The 22,675-nt window shown below is 32.8% G+C and overlaps 2 protein-coding genes across 4 annotated transcripts; one reads left to right on the top strand and one right to left on the bottom strand.

The window, feature by feature from the left end:
* Window positions 1-363: 363 nt before the first annotated feature.
* On the top strand, window positions 364-7,157 carry LOC130800051 (bifunctional riboflavin biosynthesis protein RIBA 1, chloroplastic-like). Its single transcript, XM_057663399.1, has 7 exons — window positions 364-500; window positions 4,247-4,571; window positions 4,975-5,196; window positions 5,590-5,912; window positions 6,075-6,204; window positions 6,290-6,586; window positions 6,671-7,157. The coding sequence occupies exons 1-7, from the start codon at window positions 448-450 to the stop codon at window positions 6,956-6,958; spliced, it is 1,638 nt and encodes a 545-aa protein (XP_057519382.1). The 5' UTR covers window positions 364-447; the 3' UTR covers window positions 6,959-7,157.
* On the bottom strand, window positions 2,842-12,859 carry LOC130800036 (dicarboxylate transporter 2, chloroplastic-like). 3 transcript variants are annotated; one of them, XM_057663379.1, is made up of 5 exons: window positions 11,968-12,859; window positions 8,674-8,991; window positions 8,083-8,527; window positions 7,867-8,003; window positions 2,842-3,263 (listed from the first exon to the last, which is right to left on the bottom strand). In XM_057663379.1, the coding sequence occupies exons 1-4, from the start codon at window positions 12,760-12,762 to the stop codon at window positions 7,888-7,890; spliced, it is 1,674 nt and encodes a 557-aa protein (XP_057519362.1). In that variant the 5' UTR covers window positions 12,763-12,859; the 3' UTR covers window positions 2,842-3,263; window positions 7,867-7,887. The 3 variants fall into 3 exon arrangements, with proteins under 3 accessions (XP_057519362.1, XP_057519372.1, XP_057519354.1); XM_057663389.1 differs by lacking the exon at window positions 2,842-3,263 and adding an exon at window positions 6,109-6,127; XM_057663371.1 differs by lacking the exon at window positions 2,842-3,263 and having other exon boundaries at window positions 7,649-8,003.
* Window positions 12,860-22,675: the final 9,816 nt, after the last annotated feature.

The raw sequence follows: 22,675 nt of genomic DNA, 5'->3' as shown, positions 1-22,675 counted from the left end.
AGGTCAAAAATTGAAGAAAGCAAATAAAAAGCCAAAATAAATGAACAAAATAAACAAAGATGACTCACAAGGCCAATTTATGTAAAAAAATAATAATAATCATGTGATCTTCTGCTCGTGTATTTTTAAACTACTCTTATTATGAGATATATGTTAAATGGTTTAATAACACAAGTTATGAAAATATTAATTTTTAATTTGAGGTTATGTTAGTGGGAGATGATCTTTGACAACTCAAAAAGTAGTTATCAGTTTAATTTATTTTTCGCAGCGTCTCATAATGAGACAGTCTCATACAAGACAGAGTTGTTTATCCTTTCATTCTATCCCAACTCCCATCTTCGTTTATTTAAATGAGCAAGATTGAAAGAGAAAATACAAGCTCTGAAATCATATTTCCAAAGTAGTATTTGTAATAACTTTGGTGCTGCATCTTGGATCTCAATCATGGTGTCTTTCTGTCTTTCTCAATCTTCTGCTGCTGCTTTCTGCGGCTCAATGTATGTTCTCTCTCTCTCGCTCTCTCTCAGTGCTCTTAATTCTAAGTATTCCATTATGCACACACTAAGTTACATTTTGTCAAGATCACTACTAAATAAATTAATTACTACGTAGTATTAATTAGATTTACCCCTCAAAACTTTTTTGGATGTTGGAAAATTCACTGATGTACAACATACAATGACATTTCTATTATATAATTTCTCTCACATGGAGTGTTTTTATAATTTTTATTTTATGTCTAAAAAGGTTGCAATTTCATCTTGTAAATTTTTAGCTAAAATGGTTTACATATTTATATGTTGTCAGATTCACTATTAAAATCAATTACTATATGGTTCTAAGACTTGCCTCAAGCTTATCAAGCGATATACAATCTGTTGGAAAATTCGTTTGTGGACAACATATAATGAACAATTCTATTCTTATATAATTTCGCCCATATGTGAGTGCCTTTAGAATTTTATCTCATTGCTAAAAAGGTCACAATTCCATCAACTTGTAAGCTTTTAATTGAAAATGTTTACACATTAATATCTAAGACTTACGCCTCAAGCTTATCAAGCGATATATTCTTTTCTATATTCTTTTCTTTATTGGATGATTGATAAGTCGCTTGTGGACAACACACAATGAAACTTCTATTGTTATATAATTTTGCTCATATTTATATCTCATTGCTAAAAAGATCACAATTTTATTAGCTTGTTAAACTATGAGTTGAAATGATTTACACATTTATATTTTGTCAGGTTTACACATATAATATATAGTTTTAAGACTTACGCCTCAAGCTTATCAAATAATATACCCTTTCTTTTTTTGATGCTGGAAAACTCAATTTTGGACAACATACAATGAACACTATTATTATCTTTTATTGATATTGGAAAACTCACTTACAGACAACATACAATGAAATCTTCTATTATTATATACTTTTTGCTCATATTTGTGTGTCTTTAGAATTTATATTTTATTGCTAAAAAGGTCATAATTTCGTCGTGTAAACTTAAATTTAAATGGTTTACACATTTATATTTTATCAGATTCACTACTAAAATTCATTAATATATAGTACTTAGACTTATGTCTCAAGCTTATCAAGCAATATGCTCTTTTATTTTTTGGATGTTGGAAAATGCACTTGTGGACAACATAAAATGAACAATTCTATGGTTATATTCGCTCATATTTGAGTGCCTTTAAAATTTTTATCTTACTGCTAAAAAGGTCAAAATTACATCAACTTGTAAAATTTTAATTGAAATGATTTATACATTTATATTTTGTCAGATTCACTACTAAAATGAATTAATATGTAGCACTAAGACTTATGCCTCAAACTTATCAAGCGGTATGCACCTTTCTTTTCGTTGGATGTTGGAAAACTCAATTATGGACAACATACAATGAACATTACTCTGTAATTTCGCTCACAATGTGAGTGTCTTTAGAATTTTTATCTTACTATTAAAAAGCTCATAATATCGTTTGAAACTTTTAGTTGAGTTAATTTAGTGACATAGTGGTAGAAACCAACACGACAAAGATTCACATGTTTAAATTTCATCCACCCTTCATTATTCTAAATGGAACATTTTACGCCATGTATAAGGATGACATGTGTTGCATTTATATTTTTACCTAAAAGGCTCTAGTGTGAGGTGACATGATTAACTATATAACATATCCTATGATTTTAACTATCAACTTTAGCTTTAGATTTAGTCAGCTCTATAACGACAATAAACCTCACGGGAATAAACGTCCAATTAATTTGAGGCACCTTCAGTAATGATTTAATAAATTGTCTAATTATAAATGCCTAACAACAATTAAAAATTTGATTATTAATTTTAGTAATAAACAACCTTTAAACTAAAATGTGGATTGTCTCGTCTCCTTTTCTGATAGCCTAGGCTCATTGTTAAATTTTAACAAAATCAAACAGTTAAAAATATTTGGTGTGACCAAATAAAAAACAAAAAATAATTTTTTAAATTAATTAATAGTAATAAAAGTTAGTCTATAAGCTTATAATTAAGTGGTATATATATTCTTTTATCATACTCTAATAAAGGGCAACTCATACTTGTAACATTTGCTTTTTACGCAGTCTAATGCACTAATTCAATCCTTAATATCTTTAATTATATATAATAAAAAATTATACTAATTTGATATTAATAATCTTTGCAATGAAAAAAATCAAACAAAATGTCACTTGACTATATTTTAACCTACAAATTAAAAAGTAATCACAAATTAAGAGTGATAATAAATAGTGTTTTTTTTAAATGTTGCAACCAATATAAAATAGAGGAAGTATATGCTAGCAAATGAAGATACTTCTACAACCATGTTATCATCACAAAATATGATAAAAGAACCGGGAAATTTAAAATATCGATTATATATACTTTTACAAATTGAAGCATTTTTACAGGTTAATTAAAATATTATTGTGTGGCTTTTAAAAAATATTTTATTATATTAGTTATGATTTTAAGTATTAAAGATAAGTGCTTTTAAGAAATTATTACATCAAATATGTCGTCGTCATCATCATTATACCTAGTGTGTCTCGTCTATAGAAAACTATGATCAGAGTCTGGAGATGGAAGAAAAACGGAGACCCATACCCGTAAAAGAGAGTGCGGCCAAAGATTTCCTTGACTCAAGAAAGATCCTCATAAAGAAAGGTTCCTGCAACGAATAGGACTGATTGACTGAATGAAGCTGAAGCTAACTCTGCAAGCCTGCATCTTATCACACAAGCTTGATCCTTAACATAAAATAAAAATAAATAAAATGCATATAAATAAATATGTATAATTAATAAAACTATTTTTAAAATCTTTACTTTTTTAGAAGAACCTAATAATTCATTGATAAAAATGTCATTCGACCTCTGCAATAGAGTAACAATCTATCAAATATATAACAATTTAAATCAAACAAAATTCTATACAGAAAAGTCACAATCATTATAAAGAAGATCTAACACTGAAGTTTTCCCTCTATCATATCACCGTTTGATATGGTCTCCTCCGAGGGGATCTTTAGATCTGACATGTCTTTTAAATAGAGATAAAATTAATACTATTGATTGTATTAGTAGAATTGACACTCGTGATGACGTTATATATCTTTTTACCATCAACTTGATAACAAGACCAAATTCTTATCATGAGAGATTTTAAAATCCAATATATGGATAGATCGAATCCAATAAATGAATAGAGCAACTCTATAATATAGAAATGTGGATTTTATTTATAACTAAAAAAACAACTTTAAAACCCAATCTTAGAAATGCATGATTTAATGGTAATTATTTTACAAGCAAAAATATAGATTATTTTTTATAACAATTCGATCTTTTATAATATATATTATACAATTTAAAGAATTTCAACATCAAAAATAAAAGCAATTTTATTGAAAATTGATAAATTATTGGGTTATGTGGACATTAATTTTTACAATCATATTGATAGAAAATTTTGTAAAAAGCATTAGTTTTATGAAAATAATAAATTTGGGCATTATATATGTATTTTACTCCATAATTGAATAAAATAAATAAATTTTAAAAAACTAAATTGATAAATTTTGATGAACTAACATTTCGTTATATCTTGATCTAGTTATTGACTTTGTAGAATTAAATATTACTCCATAACTAAATTAAATGATGAAAATTAAAACTTTATTTTATTAATATATTAATTAATCACAGGACTAACAAAAAGAGTGATGCAAGGGATGGATTGCATAGCCAAAGGTTAAGCTTGGCGGAAGGAATGAATACAAATATTGGTATGGTTTGTTTAAGGCTGCGCAAGGTTCAAAAATTTGGAACCATGGTTGCTGTTGTTCCTGGAGAAGGTGATCATGACTTGAGCAGCAATCGAAAGTTGGATCATATGACTGAGCTTTCCAGTGAAAGTCCACCAATTTCTATGGGATTTGCATTGGAGGATGATCAAGGTGATGACTTTGATCGTCCAACTCAAGGTTTTCATTCCATTCCTGATGCTATTGAAGATATTCGTCAAGGAAAGGTTTGTTCTTTTTCTTGATTTAAATGTAAAGTTAAAGTTAAAAGTTAAAAGAGATCGGAAAATTATAAATGAATAAGCCGCAAGAGTATACCTTAAAAGTAGGCTACAGGGAACCAAAAGTTTAAGCTGATGGTTGAGACCTCACGATATGTTATATATTTTAACACGCCCCCTCACACGAAAACCCATTTGGCTAAAAGTGTTAAATGAGGGGTGGTCGACATTTGAACTTGTAACCTCTTGTCACGTTGGCTTTTGATACCATGTCAAGAAACCAACTTAACTAAAAATTTAAGCTGATAGTTAAGATCGTGAATAAATTATATTACATCATACACTAACATTTATATGTTATAGCATGTTGTTAATAAGGTCGTAACCTTGGAGTGGTGTTGTATTGCAGATAGTAATAGTTGTAGATGATAAAGATAGAGAAAACCAAGGAGATCTGGTAATGGCGGCAGAACTAATGACGCCAGAGGCTATGGAATTTATAGTTAAGTATGGCTCTGGCCTTGTTTGTGTTAGCATGCAAGAAGATGACGTTCAGAGATTACGACTCCCTCTCATGGTGCCGACCAAGGATTACCAGGACAACCTTTGCACAGCATTTACAGTTTCTGTGGTACGTACATTTCAATGGTGAATAGTGCTCCTCACAACATGTTTTGATTTTAATTCATACATTTCCTCTTAATTTAAATCACTTTTAATCATATTTACATAATTTAATGATTTCTACTCCCTAACATTTCTCAATATTACATTTCAAATTAAAGATTTCAATTACTTTAGCTATAAAGAATTAGTATGAAATCATAAATAAAGATAACGAATTTAAGAATGCTAAGGTTTAAAAAATCGTTTTTAAATTCTCAACTTCAGCTACTTTTTATAGTAAAATTAATTGGCTCAAATTTTATTTTGATTTCCAAACACTAAATTTAAACTACTTTTTAGATTTTCAAATGAAATCATCGTTCTAGACATAGCATTAAACTCTTATGAGAATCTACAGGATGCGAAACATGGCACAAAACATGGTGCTTCGATCAACGATCGGGTAACCACAGTGAAAGCCCTGGCATCAAGGGACTCCAAGCACGACGACTTTAATCGGCCGGGCCATATATTTCCATTGAAGTATAGGAAGGGAGGAGTGTTGAAGCGAGCTGGCCACACTGAAGCTTCAGTTGATCTTGCTGTGTTAGCTGGACTGGATCCTATTGCCGTTCTGTGTGAGATTACAGATCATGATGGCTCCATGGCCAAATCTCCCAAACTCCGAGAATTCGCAGAAAAGTATAACCTCAAGATCATATGTATTGCTGATCTAATAAGGTATCCACTTTTCTCATACTATCATCTTCATCATCGTACCTAGTGTATCCCGCTCATAAGAAACTATGATCGATCAAGGTTTGAGGAGGGAAACTTTTCTCATACTATTTATCATATTAAGTGTGGATCATTTGAATTTGAGTCAATGCGATTGACTTTTAGGTTCCGGAGAAAAAGAGTGGAACTAATCGAAAGCTCTTCAGCAGCAAGGTTGCCTACAACGTGGGGAACGTTCAAAGCTTACTGTTATAAGTCGCATTTTGATGGCATTGAGCATGTTGCAATGGTTAAGGTGATTTCATTACGTTCTGATAGAGGCAGTATATAACATATTATAGGGCGATATCTTAATTTAATCTCTTTACTATTATGATCAGGGCGACATAGGAGACGGACATGATGTTCTGGTGAGAGTTCACTCAGAATGTCTAACAGGAGACATATTTGGTTCAGAAAGATGCGACTGCGGAAACCAGCTTGCACTCGCAATGAAGAAGATAGAGGCGGCTGGAAGGGGAGTTGTCGTGTACCTTCGTGGACATGAAGGTCGGGGAATAGGTTTAGGGCATAAGCTTCGTGCGTATAATCTTCAGGATGCTGGTCGAGATACAGTTGAAGCCAACCTAGATCTAGGATTGCCTGTTGACTCGAGAGAGTATGGGATCGGTGCACAGGTACGTGATTAATAACAATTTAACATTAAATCCTTTTTATGCTTCTGAATTTAAATTGATCAATTAATTATGGGATGAATGCAGATATTGAGGGACTTGGGAGTTAGAAGTCTGAAACTGATGACAAACAACCCAACAAAATATATAGCGTTAAAGGGTTATGGTCTTACTGTATCTGGTAGAGTTCCATTGATAACTCCTATAACCAAAGACAATAAAAAGTATCTGGAAACCAAGCGTAAGAAGATGGGTCATGTCTATACTCTGGACTTGCATGAAAATGGCAATGGAAGCAGCCCCCAGACTGAAAATGCTGAAACTACCAACTCGAACACTTCGGCAGACGATGTTATTGTTAATGTAAAGATGTGATTCGATTGGAATTGTAAAACCCTAATTGTCTTTTTTTTTTTAATGTAATAATAATAATAATAAGATTTTAGGAGTTACCGCCATGTATTTATACAACGAATAAAATTGTTGATGCTCCTTCAACCTCTCTCTTGCATATCGTGGTTTTTTTTATACGAAATTGATAAAGTAATTTATACTCAAACAAAAGGAATACTTGCAAAATTTGTCAAAATTGTGAAAACATCCAATAGCTTTAAAAATTCTATCTTTCTGTTATCATAATGCAGAGTACAATAAAATAATTTAATATACTACCTGTTTTTCATTCTTAGGTCCATAAAATTATCCAACACTAATCCAATTAACCGAAACTGATCCGACAATGCTATTGGGTTATATTATTTTTTTGCAACAATTATATTTTTCTGAATTATTCGTTGTCACAATTTTTATAATTTTGATTTATATAACGGATTTCATATTTTGAGATCATTGTTATCGTCCTCATTGTCATTGCTAAGCCACCGTACATGGAATTATTATGAGTAATAATACGCTTGCGTTGATTTGGTCTGTTATCTCCAAACCCTGACTCGTCCCCATGGCCTTATTCAATCCGATGACAATATTGGCTAATCTCCGTGCAAATTTTGACAAGGCATTACATAATAATAAAAAGGGGTTTCAAGGGATGTGCAGCATTTCAGCTTATATAGTATCAGGGTTAAAATCTACTATGAAACACCATCCATTCAAAATTAAGCAATTTTAGTGAGGAAAGAAATGGCAGAATATTTTCACTTACAACTGCCGAAAAACAAAAATTTTGAAAATAAGTTTTAAATTCCAACTCTAACTAGACTCAAAAAGAATGTTGTCATTTGCATTCAGTTAAATGGAATCATAAAGGTATGGAAAAAACAAACCTCTGTAGTAAAACTACAATCTCAATAGAGGCCCAATATCTTCCACCAAAATCCCCCTACCACCGTCCAGATAATAACATTGATGACCGCCATAACAAAACCCAGTTTGAATACATCAGGAAGGTCAATGTAACCAGCTGTTTCACGATTAAAAACATAATTAGCCATAGCCAATGAAATTTGATCAAATGAAAGATACTAGGGAAAAAGGCGCACCTCCATAATAAACTGCTGCTTGGCCACTACTATAATGCGTAAGTGCTCCAAATAAGTTAGTGTTATAAGCTAATGCCAAGGCTGCTAAAACACCAGGAACTCCAGATGCTAAATTCATAGCCAAAAAGGCCGAGTACAAAGCTCCAACATGGCCAGTCTGACTAGCGAATAGGTAATGGACGAAAAAGTAGGATGCTTGAAGAATGCCAAATGCAGCAGGCCAGCTTAAATTCATTGCTTTCAGACCGTTGGCGACACATCCAGACATCCAGGAAACAATACCAAGGTGAGTCAATTGGCCAGCCATTCCTACAAGAACGGCAAACCAGGCAAGAGTATCCCAAGCAGATTTTTCATTCAGACAATCATTCCAGTCTAGTACTCCCAACAACAGGAGAACTGATAGCCCAAGCATTGCAGCAACAACACTTGAAACGCCAATTCGCTCCCTGAAGATAAAAATAGAAAAAAGGATAAATACAAAACGGAATTAAACAGAAAGGAGTCAGTATTGTCAACGAAAATGAGCAGCAGATTCCACAAATAAATATAGAAAGGGTCGTCAAAACAGAGAATATTAGACAACAATACTTGCCCGAATACCCAGAGTGAGACTGCAAGAAGCATTGTACCAACCATCACCCACTCATTTCTAGTGACAGGCCCCATACTCTTCAATTTTTCAGAAGCTAATGTGGGGGCATCCGGGGTGTCTTTGAGTTCAGGGGGATAAAGCTTGTACAAAATCAGTGGAGTGAGCAAGAGTGCAACAGCTGCTGGTAGACAAGCCGTCTTGAACCAAAAAACCCAAGGAGAAGCAATCTTTACACCAAGCTCCTCGGCTAATTTGAGGCACAGAAGATTTTGAGCAGCAGCAGTTAGGAAAAGAGCACTAGAGTTACCGGCAGACTGCCATGCACACAAGGAGTACCGAGTTATGATCATATCCATGTAATTATATGGTAGAGATAAATTCGTAAGTTACAGTGGCTAAAGATAAAAAGTGATAAATAAATGACACAACACTCCAACTATTTGTTTCTTTTAATTAAAACAGAGAATACTCCAGCTTATAAGCCACAGTTATTTGAAAAACTTGTTCAATATATATCCTCAAAGGCGTATCATGTTTGTTTAATTGGCTACCTTTATGATCTTTACAACAAGAGGCTCATTTTTCTAAGAAAGACAAGATCTGCTTCAGCTTAACCAATGAATTTTATATTAGAGATCCATTCAGATAATATTCAGAATAGATACCATAGAGTTTGAATTATTTCAGCTGCTAAGGAGATCAAAAGCTGACATAATCAAAAAGCTTTCTAGGACCAAACAAAATTGCTCTGAACTGTTCAAAAGATGAGGCCTTTATATAAATTCAAAATTACATTCATAAAATCTAGAGCAGCATCTAATCTGGAAACCAAAGGTAGTATGACAGGTGAGGAAGATGAATCTAATTGCTAACTACCATAAGAATTCCAAGTAGACTATCAGATCCTTGCTCAAACATTTTAAATTGTTCCAAGCGGTGAGAGAAAAACACCTATATTAATACTATTAGTTGAAAAACCGCAAGGCACACAGAGGCGTATTTCCAGAACATAAGGCGAAAAGGAGAAGCTTTTTACATATAAAATTGGAAATAATTTTCATATGCCTCTAGCACCTCGATGTCGTACCTCTTGACATACCTTTCAAGCAGTAAAGCCAATGTAATACTCGAATTTTTTCAAAATGATTTGGCAAAAAAAGATGGTGGTGATTGATGCCATAGTGCAAAAACAAGGTCATATCACCGTATTGCAACCGCATATTATAAAGGTTTTTAGGTTTACCATGACCGAAATATAGGCCACACTGACAGCGAAATCCATTGTGCAACCATTACTAAAACTGTATTCTTGCAGTATGATTAAAACTAAAATTTCAAAAGTAAAAACACATAATATCAGGTCACTAAAATTAGAATCATTAATACAAATCCAACAAAAGCACAATGGAAGAACCATACCATTAATGAATTCAGCTAAATCAAATAAACTGTAAAAACCATAATGACAAAGCTTTAATCCCAAACAAATAGGGACAGTAGCATTAACCAAGATAACTCTAATGATTGTCTAAAAATATTCAACTAATATTTATTAAACATCTTTTCAACTAGTAAATCGATCCATACATGCAGCTGGTGAACTCCAAACAACAAGCATTTGCCAAACACACGTAAAGGCTGACTAGTTATCTAGAGTTAACTCCTAAGCCGCAAGGTGCAGACAAAATAATCAATTAAGATAGTTTAATGGAATGTAAGGGGTCTAGAGAGCAGGGAGCCCGGGAGAAAAGGAGAAAAGTTAAATCTCTCCAAAGGAAAAAACACACGTACAAAATATTATAGCAAGAAACAAAACGAGGGAACTAACAACATTTGATGTTAGGTCAATTTGGGAGGAAAAATATATCAATTGGATCTTTTTGACTGTCAGGGGGAATTTTAATAGCATGGGGTTCTAGGAACAAAAATAAACATTAATGGATTACATTTTTGCATCCGTATTTGTTGGAAATATAGAGCAAAGGTTCTTTTTGAATTACTTGTTTATGGATCACCGAGACCAATTGTTAAGAGAAGAATTTTTTGAGTTGTCACATCATTGATACATATATAGGGTTATTGCTCTCTCTATGTTCGTTGATAGGAGTAATTCAAACATAACAAGATATGCCTCTGAAACGAAAAGAAGGTCCCAAAATTTGAGAAGTATGCTGCTTTTTGACGAAATCATGAGAGAATAACTTGTTCGGCTATCCAATAGAAAATGGTAATTTAAATTGGTTTATTGTACGTGAAAGAAATATGGCTAGCAGGATTGATAGGTTTTCATGAGCAGGAGGATGGAGTTGGGCATTCCCAGATCTACCTTTAGCCTTGGTATCAAGAGTCGTCTCTGATCATTTAACTTCAATTCTGAAGTACACGAATAAGTGGGGTCCTACTCCATTTAGGTTCAAGAATATGTGGTTGGAGCATCATGAATTCTAATCACAAGTGCAGAATTGGTGGAGAGAATTTGAGGAGGAAGGTTGGGACTTGGGAGAGATTTAAGAAAATGAGTCGTCTTAAGCATATAAAGCCAAAATAAATTCATGGATCCCTTCTAGTAATGCACAACAAGCCAAGGATTTTTCTCAAGGTCACAAGTCATCAATTTTTACCCGGACTACAAAGATGATGACAGGACATCAAACGAAAAACAATGTACTCATATCTCAGTAGCAAATGTGCCACATAATGAGATAAACCGCAAAACTAACACATATCTTAAAACCAAAAATTAACCATGGGTGCCAAACGCCAATATCAATGTTCTCTCACAGATTTGTTTTGATTCAAGTAGTCGATCCTAAGGATTAAGATTCAGAATTTTTTCCTCTCAATGTTTCCTCAATCATAAAAAACAGCACCAAAAGTCTCACGCTGCATGAAATCATATACAAAAAACTATAATGACAATGGCAAATACATTACATAATGCCCCAAACTACATCAAATAACAAATTAACAATAACATGTTCTCAAAACTCCATGTATTTCCACCATAAGTTGAAATATCCTTCCAAGCATAGGGTAGAATGAATTGGGTGACATAAAACATTCAAAGGTGATTGTTTGTCCTACCCCATACTAGTATATATAATCGTCTTTGCTTCCAAGCCCAAAAAACTCAATTCCACAATCATATATCACTAAACCCACCCAAATCAAATCATGATTCATGAGGGAAAGTTACATCAAACACATTGCGGTAATAGCCATGAGCTATAATTATATCTCGTTTGATTGAAAAATCAAAACAAAAGTTTACCAAATTCGAAAAGGCAAACCTGCAGTTGAGTCATCATTAGATAACAACCAAGCTTCTTCCTGGACTCTTCACCGGGCAAACTCCCGGAAGACAGAGAAAGCGATTTAATAATAGGCAAAAAGATACCACCAGCTCTTGCAGTAGTAGATGGCATAGCAGGAGCAACAAGAGCTTCAGAAAAAGTAAGTCCATAAGACAAACCCAAAGTACTTTTCCCTAACAATTTAACAAAATACGTCGCGATCCGATCACCAAGCCCAGTTTTCACAAACCCACGAGCAAAAAAGAATGAAATAACAATCAACCAAATCACTTCATTGGTGAAAGCATTAAAAGCTGTAGAAAACGGCAACGTTTTAGTTACAATTGAAGCAGTTACACCGAGAAAAGCCCATGCCCCGACTGGTAATGGGCTGAGTACAAGACCAGAAATGGTGGAAAGAAAAATGGCGAGGAGTTGCCATGATTGGGGAGAGAGTTCAGGTGGTTTTGGAATTGCAAAACGAAGAATTAAACCTACAGAGATTGAGATTATTAGCGGAATTGGTTTAGCGCCTTTTGAAGGTGGTTTTGCGGGGACAGCAGCGGGTGTTGCGGCGGAATTTATAGGTTTCAAAAGGGGTTTTGTGATGTAGAAGGAGAATGGTTTTGGGTTTGGAGGAGAGGAGAGGGAAAGTGAGTGGAGGCGGCGATGATAAAGGAAGGCGGTTTTGGTGGTGAAGAGAGAAAATGCGGTGGTTTTGGCGGTAGAGGGAGAAAAAATGGTGGGTTTTGTAGAGATAGAAAGGGAATGAAGTGCTAAACTCTCCATCATCAACTGTGTGATGAGGAGAGAGGAGAGTTCGCGGAAAGGTGAAGCGGATGTTCCGATGTGAGGAGGGAAATGGAAATGGAAATGGAAGAAATGTAAGGTCAAATTATTTTTAAAAAATTTTCTCAATTTATAGCTTAAAAAAAATCAATAATTTTATCGGTCAAAATACTTGCAACGTTTTACTTTTCAGTTTAATTTAATTATTTAATCCTTATTAACTACTTTATGTGTTTTGGTACAGAACGATTTTTCACACTATTTATCGATCAAGCTCATTGCTCGTGGATCTGTCATTCATGTTGTGAGCTGACAATTAGTAACGCTTGGATTCATTGAAGGGAGAAGTGCCCAAATGTGAAGCGCCGGATTAATAACAACTAAAAAGAGTCACCAACATATGAAGTAACATACTTTATAGATTTTTGCAGACATCATAAAAACAGGCACACTATCATAATTCACAACCTCATTTTCTCATAAACTAGAAAATTTTGTTTTTGTTTAATTATTGTACTCATAGAATCATGAAAATATTATCGTTAATATTATGTTTGAATTGAAGGAATTTTATGAAAATTAAGAAACATATTTAAGATGATATTAGCTTCTATCACTACAAAAAAAACAAAGTTTGGAGATAAAAAAAAGTTTTTGTCTCTAAGTCTGCCAACAAATCTAGCGACAAAAAGGCATTTTTTGTCACCAAAATTGATGTTCAAAATTTTTAAACGGTTTATTTTTTTTAGTAATTGGGCGGGGTAAGTTTGATTGAACAGTAAAAACTTTTTTGCGACAAACTCTTTATCCCCTACTTTGTCGCTTTTGTCGCCATTTTATCTTTCTTAATTTTGGTAACAAACTATGTGACAAAATATTTTGTCACCAAAACTTATTCATTTTCTTTATAAGCTAAGTACTCTATTTGTGTCATATCTCTCTCCATATTCTCCCATCTTCCTTCTTTGATACATTTCTTCTCCTTACCTAAACCTCCATAAACTTATCTTTACAAGAAGCTTAATCACTTCATTAATGGAAGCTACTGCCTTTCGTTCTCCTTCCTTCAAAAAGAAAACTTATCTTCTCTCTAATTTCAAACCTTTTAAAAAATCTTTTCAATTGATTGGTAAATGTTATCACCATATTAATACAACTTTCAATTTTAAATACTTTTTATAGTTTTCTAGATATCAAGTTAGTTTAATGCATTGTCTTATTTTATTTTTTCTATTATACATAGTAAATAAACTTAAATTTTTAAGAGTTAGAAGAGTCACGTGAGGTCAAATGACCTTATTTGCAATATGTAGCTCCGCCCCTATTTCAAAGCATTAAGTCTATAACTTTTTTAATAACCAAATCATTTAATCTAACACTTCCTATGGATATGAGGAAATTAAAGGAAGGGAGAATAGAGAAAAATAGAAGGATTGTATTTCCTTCATTTGATTATCAATAAAGGAAAGGGAGAAAAATTAAGGGAAGGAAATTGAAAGCAATAAATCCTTCACATATTAAACAAAATAAATTCTTTCAATACTAAAGAGAAAACACAATCAATTTTCCCTCCCTTCTCCTCTCCTTCTTTTCCTTTCAAAAATAATATTCAAACATAGTGTAATTGTGGAAAAATTTGGAATCATCTCTCTTTCTTTTCCTCCTGAACAAACATAAAACAAGGAAGGGTTTCTATACTTAGGGATTTTATACGAGTAAAATTATACAAGTATCACACTGCATTCACTCCAGTTAGAGCAAATATGAGTATAAACTTCCTGCCTTCCTGGGTAGTGGACGAGCAGTGTGTATTAAATTTGACTCAAAACATATCTCTCTGCCTTGCCCCATACCCACCCCTATATACTTTATATCAATCTTATATAATTTTGTGAAAAACTATTGACAAAAGATCAATGATATTAATTTTATGGTACTATATTGTAAATAAATCAGATACACAATTAAATTTGTATGAAATTGCGATTATACGAAGCACATATAACAGAAACATGAATAAATGTGAAACAGATATAAGATGGGTATACTCATGATAAATATATGAATTGCCCATAATGGGTAAGGATGAGTGTGAATGAATACTTGGGTGGGCAAGCACCACTAGGGGCGAAGTCAGGATTTTAAATTGTCGATATACTAGCAAATTATTTACTATAGAAAAACTAGTTAAACTATGAAAATTTCCAAATAATGTTAAGCGTCCCTATAAGTATCCTTTTTGAAAAAAAACTAAGTATTTTTAACTCTATATATTTGCTTAATAACTCTAAAAAAATATTAAAATTAAGATAGCAAAATTATAAATACATACGCTAAAATTAATGAATGTGAAATTATGAAAGATAAAAAGTAATAACATAATAATATAAATTTATTAGTAAAATTCACTTTAAATCGTCAAATATAAAAATATCAGTCTATTACAAAATAATAGTTTAAAATAAATTAGGGTTTTATCTCTTAACCTTAGATTATAAATGTATTACTTCAACCATTAAATTGTAATTATATTTGTTATGATTTTGCACTCTTTAAACTATACATAATATTAGTAGGGGGCCAAAATAAAAAATACAAATGATCTCATTTTTAACAAGGAGGTAAGGCACAGTGAGTAGGTGGTACTTATAAGAATTTTATGGATAAGTAGGGATATGGATATAATGGGTATGGGTACAGGAGAGGGAGTGTCACACCCATCCGTCCATTTTGTCATCTTCATATCCTTATCATTCCCCCTGTTTTCTTTTCCTTTCTCTCCTTCCCTTCCCCTTTTCTCCTACCCTCAATCGCTTACTTTTGTAAATTACTTTATAAATTGGTATTCACATTACTCGCCATTATAAGTTTATAACACACGCTTATTATACTGGTATAATAATGATAATTTATGTTTCCAAAGTTATATATATCAGTAGAATAATTATTTCTTGTTTTCAAAATTGAGTCTTTTTATTCTTGGTTGTCTTCTTCCTCAAGATTTTTCTCATTATTTTAGTGATTACTAAAGGCCAAAGGTTCTTTCTTGTTTCAAGTAAGTAAATCATATCAATTTCTTTTTTTTTTTTTTTAATATAATTCTAAAATCTCAATTTCAAAGAAAATTACAGTAACAATTATTTCACTCTAACAATGACATAAATTGATAAATTATTCGTTTATTCAAATTTGCTGGGTCTTTCAAACTATTGTTGAAACTTGCTGGGTATACCGTATAATTGGCATATACTGGGTATAAGAAATAAGAATATTCATGGCAATGGCAATTGACATCAAACTTTAATGGTTTATTTACTTTGATTTTTTTTGCCATTAAATTGCTGAAGTAATTGGGGAATTGATTTTTAGTAGTTGCACATCAACTTATTGCTGTTATAGATGATGACATGAAATGGGTATTTTTTCTATTGTTTTTATTTTAATTGTCTTTAATTTATTTGATTGATTTTTCATATGATCGTAGGTTTTTAAAATTTTATTATAATTTGCCTTTTGGAGATTTGTTTCAGAGAGTGTTAGAAAAATGAGACTTTTTAAGTAAAATATTAGTAATAAATTGAATTGTATTGAAACATGTACTATTATAATAAAGTAATGAGTTTTTGGTTATTTTAAAAAAATATTTGGTATTATTAAAATTGTAAATTTATTATTAGGAGCCCAATATAAAAATTAGAACAGGGCCTCATATATGTTTAAGAGAATTTTTGAAAAAGGTGAGGGGAAAAAAAAAATAATCGAATTAACGATTATTCAAACTATTTCAATAACTGAGCGTGAAACTCCCAGACCTAAGGTTTGGGGCTGTTCGCTGTTAGTAACTGCAAACAGGTCAAAAAAAGACAAAATAGCTGTTCGCAGTTACTAACTGCGAACAGAAAAAAAAATTATTTTTTTTTTAGGTCAAATAGCTGTTCGCAGTTAGTAATTGCGAACAACTATTTTTTCTTTTTGCTGTTCGCAGTTACTAACTGCGAACAACTATTTTGTCTTTTTTGACCTGTTCGCAGTTAATAACTGCGAACAGCTCCAAACCATAGGTCTGGAGTTTTCACGCTTAGTTTTGGAAAAAGTTTGAATAATTATTTATTCAATTAATTTTTTTTCGCTCACCTTTTTCAAAAATTCTGTTTAAGACGGCCCTGATGAATTATTGGTATTGCACCAGTGAGTCACTTTTCCATTATTGAGCGCAAGCAGTGTATAGATTGCAATGTATTAGTCTATTCCTATTGCCATTTGACCACCTTTCAAGTTGCATGCTTACTCTTTCTTATCTATATAAGTGTTGTAAGTTGTATGAATTAAGTATACACTATTTTATTATGGACCTACCTAAAATTTACAAATATTTCTTAATAATTTTACTTTATTATACTCAATCTTAATTCATATATATTCCCTTCGTCTCATGTTGATGTTCTAATTGATAGTTCCAAAAAAAATTAATTTATATTATATTATATTTTTTGACATAAGTTGTATTGGTCATTTTAATCATAATATTTTACTCCCTCCGATTCATAGAAAAGGTCAAAAGGAAACGTTTACTTTTTGACACTATTCACTTATTATTCTTAATCTGTATTTTATTCTTAATTTATAAATTAAAACATAATTAAGTGAGATCTTGTTTAATTCGTCTCAATGCAAAGATTATTTATATCTACTTTTTATAATATTTCTTTATGTATAATAAGAGATATTAAGCTTTGAATAAGTGTATTGGATAGTGAAAAAGTAAATGTCCCTTTTTCTCTGATATGGAGGGAGTATAATCTTAGAGTCTCACCTATTAACTTTATTTTAATATTTTTATTATAATACTGGTTTTCACATAGTTCCTAGTTATTTTATTCTAATATTTTTTAGGAATAATTATCTTGAATAATCCAACCTATTGTCCATTCTTTGCTAATAATTCCACCTGTTGAAATTTTTTAAATAATACAACTTTTGCATAGCTTTAGTTGTGAATGAACCTTTATTGCAAAGAACTGGTCACAACCGATAAATCTCTTTTCCTTTTAACTTATTCAAACAGTACCATTTATTTTTTTTAATTAAAAAATCACTTTGACCTTCTTTAAAGTCTACATTTACCTCTTTCGGTCTTCCTCTTCATTTTGGACACGAATAAAAATTAAACCAACACTTTGAGAAGAAGAGGAATTAAAGTTCATGCCTTAAAAAATTTTTAAGATTTTCACTAAATAAAAAATGTGAAAGTTTTTTTTCTTTCTCCAAAATTTTACAGTTGAATATGGTGTTACTCCATGTAAGCAAGCTTATAAAGAAGGAGGAGGCTGATCAGTTGAATGTAACGGCTAGTAGTAACTAGGAGTAGCCGTTTTATTTTTTCGAGGGTCCATTCGCAACAAAATAAAGGCAAAGGTTGAATTATTTAAATATTTCAAAAAGTGGGATTATTTACGAGTAATGGGCAATAGATTAGATATTCTGGACAAATTTTCTCATTTTTTAATGTTTTTTGTATCAATATTTTCTCGGTGACTTATCTTAATATTTTTTAGATGTTTATAGTTCTACATTATTTTCTCCATTAATTTTTAGTATTCAATAAAAAATAATACTCTATATCTATTATCTAATTTATCATTATTCTCCTCTAAAACATTCTACTTTTCTTAACCTATGTTATAATTCCTCCGTTCATTATACTTGTTACATTTGACTTTTTACGTGATTCGATGTGTTATTTTGATTATTTATATATTGAACTATACACATCTAAAAGATAAATCCCACTTGAGTATTTGACTATATTTTTTCTTACTAAAATAAGTTTGAACGATAAATAGTACTAGTATAAAATATTAAATGGGTACAAAGGAAGTAGCATTAAAATTCGTTATAATTAGCATTAAAATTCGTTATAATTCCATTTCAAGTTTTAAGATCATTAATAAGAATTATGGTTAGCACAAGGCCGAGTTGAAGGGTTTTTCTTTCTATCATTCTTCTGTAATATAATTCCAATTTTCACAATTTAAGGAAGGATAATCCTCTGCATCTTAATTCTTAACCTATTTAGAGTTAAAAAAAAGTTGTATGGTCCTCATAGGCATTTAGTACCATATAAAACATTCCTTGCGGCACACAAATCAAAACCTAAGAAAAAGTCAAATTATAGTTCTCCTTTAATTTCGTACTTCTAGTCTCACACTCTCACTCCATCCACTAATCATGAAATTAAAATTAATTTTTTATTATTAAGGTCGTCTAATTAGCATGATAATAATAAAAAAAAGTTTGGAATAAGAGTATCTCACTATGATATGAAATTATATAATTAATTAATTTTTTTATTTTATTATGTTTATTAAATTTATAAGCGATCATTCTAAGATTATAAATCCTTTTTAATCTATAAAAAATATCACAGGTATTTATTAGATCAACCCAATAAGAATAAGAATAATTTATGAAAATTTGTGTCATAAAAATACTTTATTAAGTCAGCCGCAATGCACATAATCACTTTCCAGTTTCATTAACAAGATCACGACTCACAAGTAAAAAAAAACATAAATTAAATAAAAAAAATTAAATAATTATCAGTAACAAACTAACAACATTACCTGTAATTGCGACATTACTAAAAACGACCCAATCTTCTTAGCCGACTTCTTATCAAACGTCAAACTTCCATTACTCGCCGCAACCGAGCTTATCACCGGACTAAAAACCCCGCCGGCTCGAGCCGTCGTACTCGGAATCGCCGGAGAAACCAAAGTTTCACTTAATACCAACCCATATGACAACCCGATTGTTTTTCGACCCAACCATTTTATAAAACAAGTCGCGATTCGGTCTCCTAAACCGATTTTTACAAACCCACGAGAAAAGAAAAACGCTACGACAATCAACCATATTACTTCATTTGTCATTGCACTAAAAGCTTCTAGAAACGTTAGGGTTTTGGTTGTAGGAAAAATTTAGATGATAAAATAGTGAATGGATTTATTTGGAGAGGAAGATGAGTGAATATGTAGAATGAATATTGTTCTTCATTGCACAAAAAATTGATTACATCAATGGGCATTTATAGTGCAAGTTTACTAAAATATCTTAGATATTTTTATTTTTTTAATTACTTTTCTAGGATCTTCCATTATATTATCTTAGATATTTTTATTTTTTAATTCTTTAGTTTAGATATTTTTATATTTAATTAAAATCCTAGATTTTTCTAGATTATTTTAACACTCCCCTTAATCTGAAAAATCTTGAATTCTAAATTGTCTTCTGAACTCGAAAAATATATCAGTTGATATGGGTTTTGTGAAAATGTCTGCGAGCTGCTCCCCCGTCTTGCAGAATTGTAGTTTGATATCTTTCTTGTCTACTAACTCACGAATGTAGTGATGTCGTATCTCGATGTGTTTTGATCTACTATGAAACACTGGATTCTTCGTCATTGCTATTGTTGACATGTTGTCGCAGAACATTGTTGTTGGTGTCTCTTGCTTATGTTGTAGATCGATTAATATCCTTCTCAGCCAGACTGCTTCACGTGCTGCACTTGTTGCTGCAATGTACTCTGCTTCTGCTGATGATAAAGCTACTGTCGCCTGTTTTTTTGATGACCATGAGACCACCTTGTTTCCAAGCTGAAATACGTACCCGCTTGTACTTTTTCTATCATCCACGTTTCCAGCCCAGTCGCTATCGGTGTATCCTGTGAGCTTGAAATCTTTTTCAGTTTCGTACATGATCCCATAGCTTTTTGTTCGCTTAATGTATCTGAGAATCCTCCTTGCTGCTGTTAGATGATCCTTGCTCGGTTCACTCATGAATCTGGATACGATGCTGACAGCGTTGACTATATCTGGTCTTGTATGTGTGAGATAAGAGAGCCGACCAAGCTTCGATACATTGCTCCGTCGACTTTTGGTTTGCCATCGTACTTTGATAACTTCTCATTGATTGCCATTGGTGTAGCCAGCGGTTTACATTCACCCATGTTGAATTTCTTGAGAAGGTCTTCTGCATATTTCTCTTGTGATAGAAATATTCTTCTTGGGCTTTGTTTGATTTGTATGCCAAGGAAGTATTTCATTGTACCAAGGTCTGTCATCTCGTACTCCTTCATCATAGCCTTTTTAAATTCTTCGATCATCGTTGGGTGTGTGCCTGTATAGATTAGATCATCCACGTACAAGCATAAAATGAGAAAGTTGTTACCTTGTGTCTTGATGTATAGTGAAGGTTCACTCGGACTCTTGATGAAACCATGCTGGAGAAGATAATTGTCGATGTTGCTGTTCCACGCTCGGGGTGCTTGTTTGAGTCCGTACAGAGCTTTTCGAAGGCGGTATACTTTGTCTTCTTGGCCTTTGATGACGTATCCCTGCGGTTGCTCGACGTACACTTCTTCTTCAAGTTCTCCATTTAGAAATGCTGATTTGACATCGATTTGAAAGACTGGTAGCTGATGCTGTGCTGCTAATGCCAGGACTGTTCTGATTGTCTCCATGCGGACAACTGGTGCATATGTTTCGTTGAAGTCGATTCCTGGTTGTTGCGCATATCCCTTTGCTACGAGCCTTGCTGTGTACTTGTTGATGGAGCCATCATCATTATGTTTCACCTTGTAGACCCACTTGAGTCCGATGACTTCCTTGTCTTGTGGTTTGTCTACAAGTTTCCATGTGTGATTCTTCTCGATCATTTTGATTTCTTCGTTCATAGCCTCAATCCAGGTTTCTTCTTGTGCTGCTTCTTGAAATGTTTGTGGCTCACTAGAGAAGAGAGCCATCATTGCTTGGTCACAATGGTAATCTTGTAACCATGATGGCGGTTGCCGATCTCGTGTTGATCTTTGGGCTTCTTGAGGTTGAGGAGTTGAACGTAATGTTTGGCTTCTTGAGCTTGGGAATGATCTTGTACTTTCAGGTGTACTTGGACTCGGAGATGATGGGTTTGTTGGTTGGTCTGCTCCGTCTTCTTCACTTGGATCTCTTAGGAGAGTATCTCCTTCGCGAGCTTCAGTTTCTTTTTCTTTCTACGTCCATTCGGCTGCTTCGTCGAAAATTACGTCTCTAGAGATGATTAATTGTTTAGATTCAGGCTTGTAAAGGCGATATCCTTTTGTTTCGTGACTGTATCCAATGAATATGCATTTTTCTCCCTTCTCGTCGAGCTTTTCCCGATTCTCCTTTGGGATGTGGGCATAAGCTACGCATCCGAACACTTTGAGGTGTTCTACTCTTGGCTTTCTCTTGTGCCAGGCTTCATATGGCGTTAAATCCCTAACTGCTTTTGTGGGAGATCTATTGAGGATATATACTGCCGTGTGAACAGCTTCGGCCCAGTATCCTTTGGGTAGATGTTTACCCTGCATCATGCTGCGGGCCATCTCTGCTATAGTGCGGTTTTTCCTTTCCGCGACACCATTTTGTTGTGGTGTACGCCTTGCTGTAAGTTCTCTTTTAATCCCATGCTTCTTACAGAAGTTTTTGAATTCGTTGCTTGTAAATTCTCCGCCACGATCCGTTCTAAGAATTTTAAGAGAATGCCCACTTTGATTTTCTGTGAAGGCTTTGAATTCCATGAAGTGGGAAAAAGCTTCTGATTTTTTCTCCAGGAAATATACCCACATCATGCGGGAGTAGTCATCTACGAACAGAAGAAAATATCTTTTTCCGCCAAGAGACGGATTCTTGGTAGGACCCCAGATATCTGCATGAACAAGCTCTAGAGGAGCCTTGGCCCTCCAAGGTGCGGTAGGAAATGGCAATCTGTGCATCTTGCCATATATACAGCCTTCACAAATTTTTCTTTCATTTTTTATTGATGGTAGTCCAATTACCATTTCTTTTTGTTTTAATAGTTTTAGACTGTTAAAATTTAGATGCCCAAATCTCAAATG

This window comes from Amaranthus tricolor, chromosome 1, assembly GCF_026212465.1.
Source record: "Amaranthus tricolor cultivar Red isolate AtriRed21 chromosome 1, ASM2621246v1, whole genome shotgun sequence".
Lineage (NCBI taxonomy): Eukaryota > Viridiplantae > Streptophyta > Magnoliopsida > Caryophyllales > Amaranthaceae > Amaranthus > Amaranthus tricolor.
This window is presented reverse-complemented; position numbering and strand designations above follow the sequence as displayed.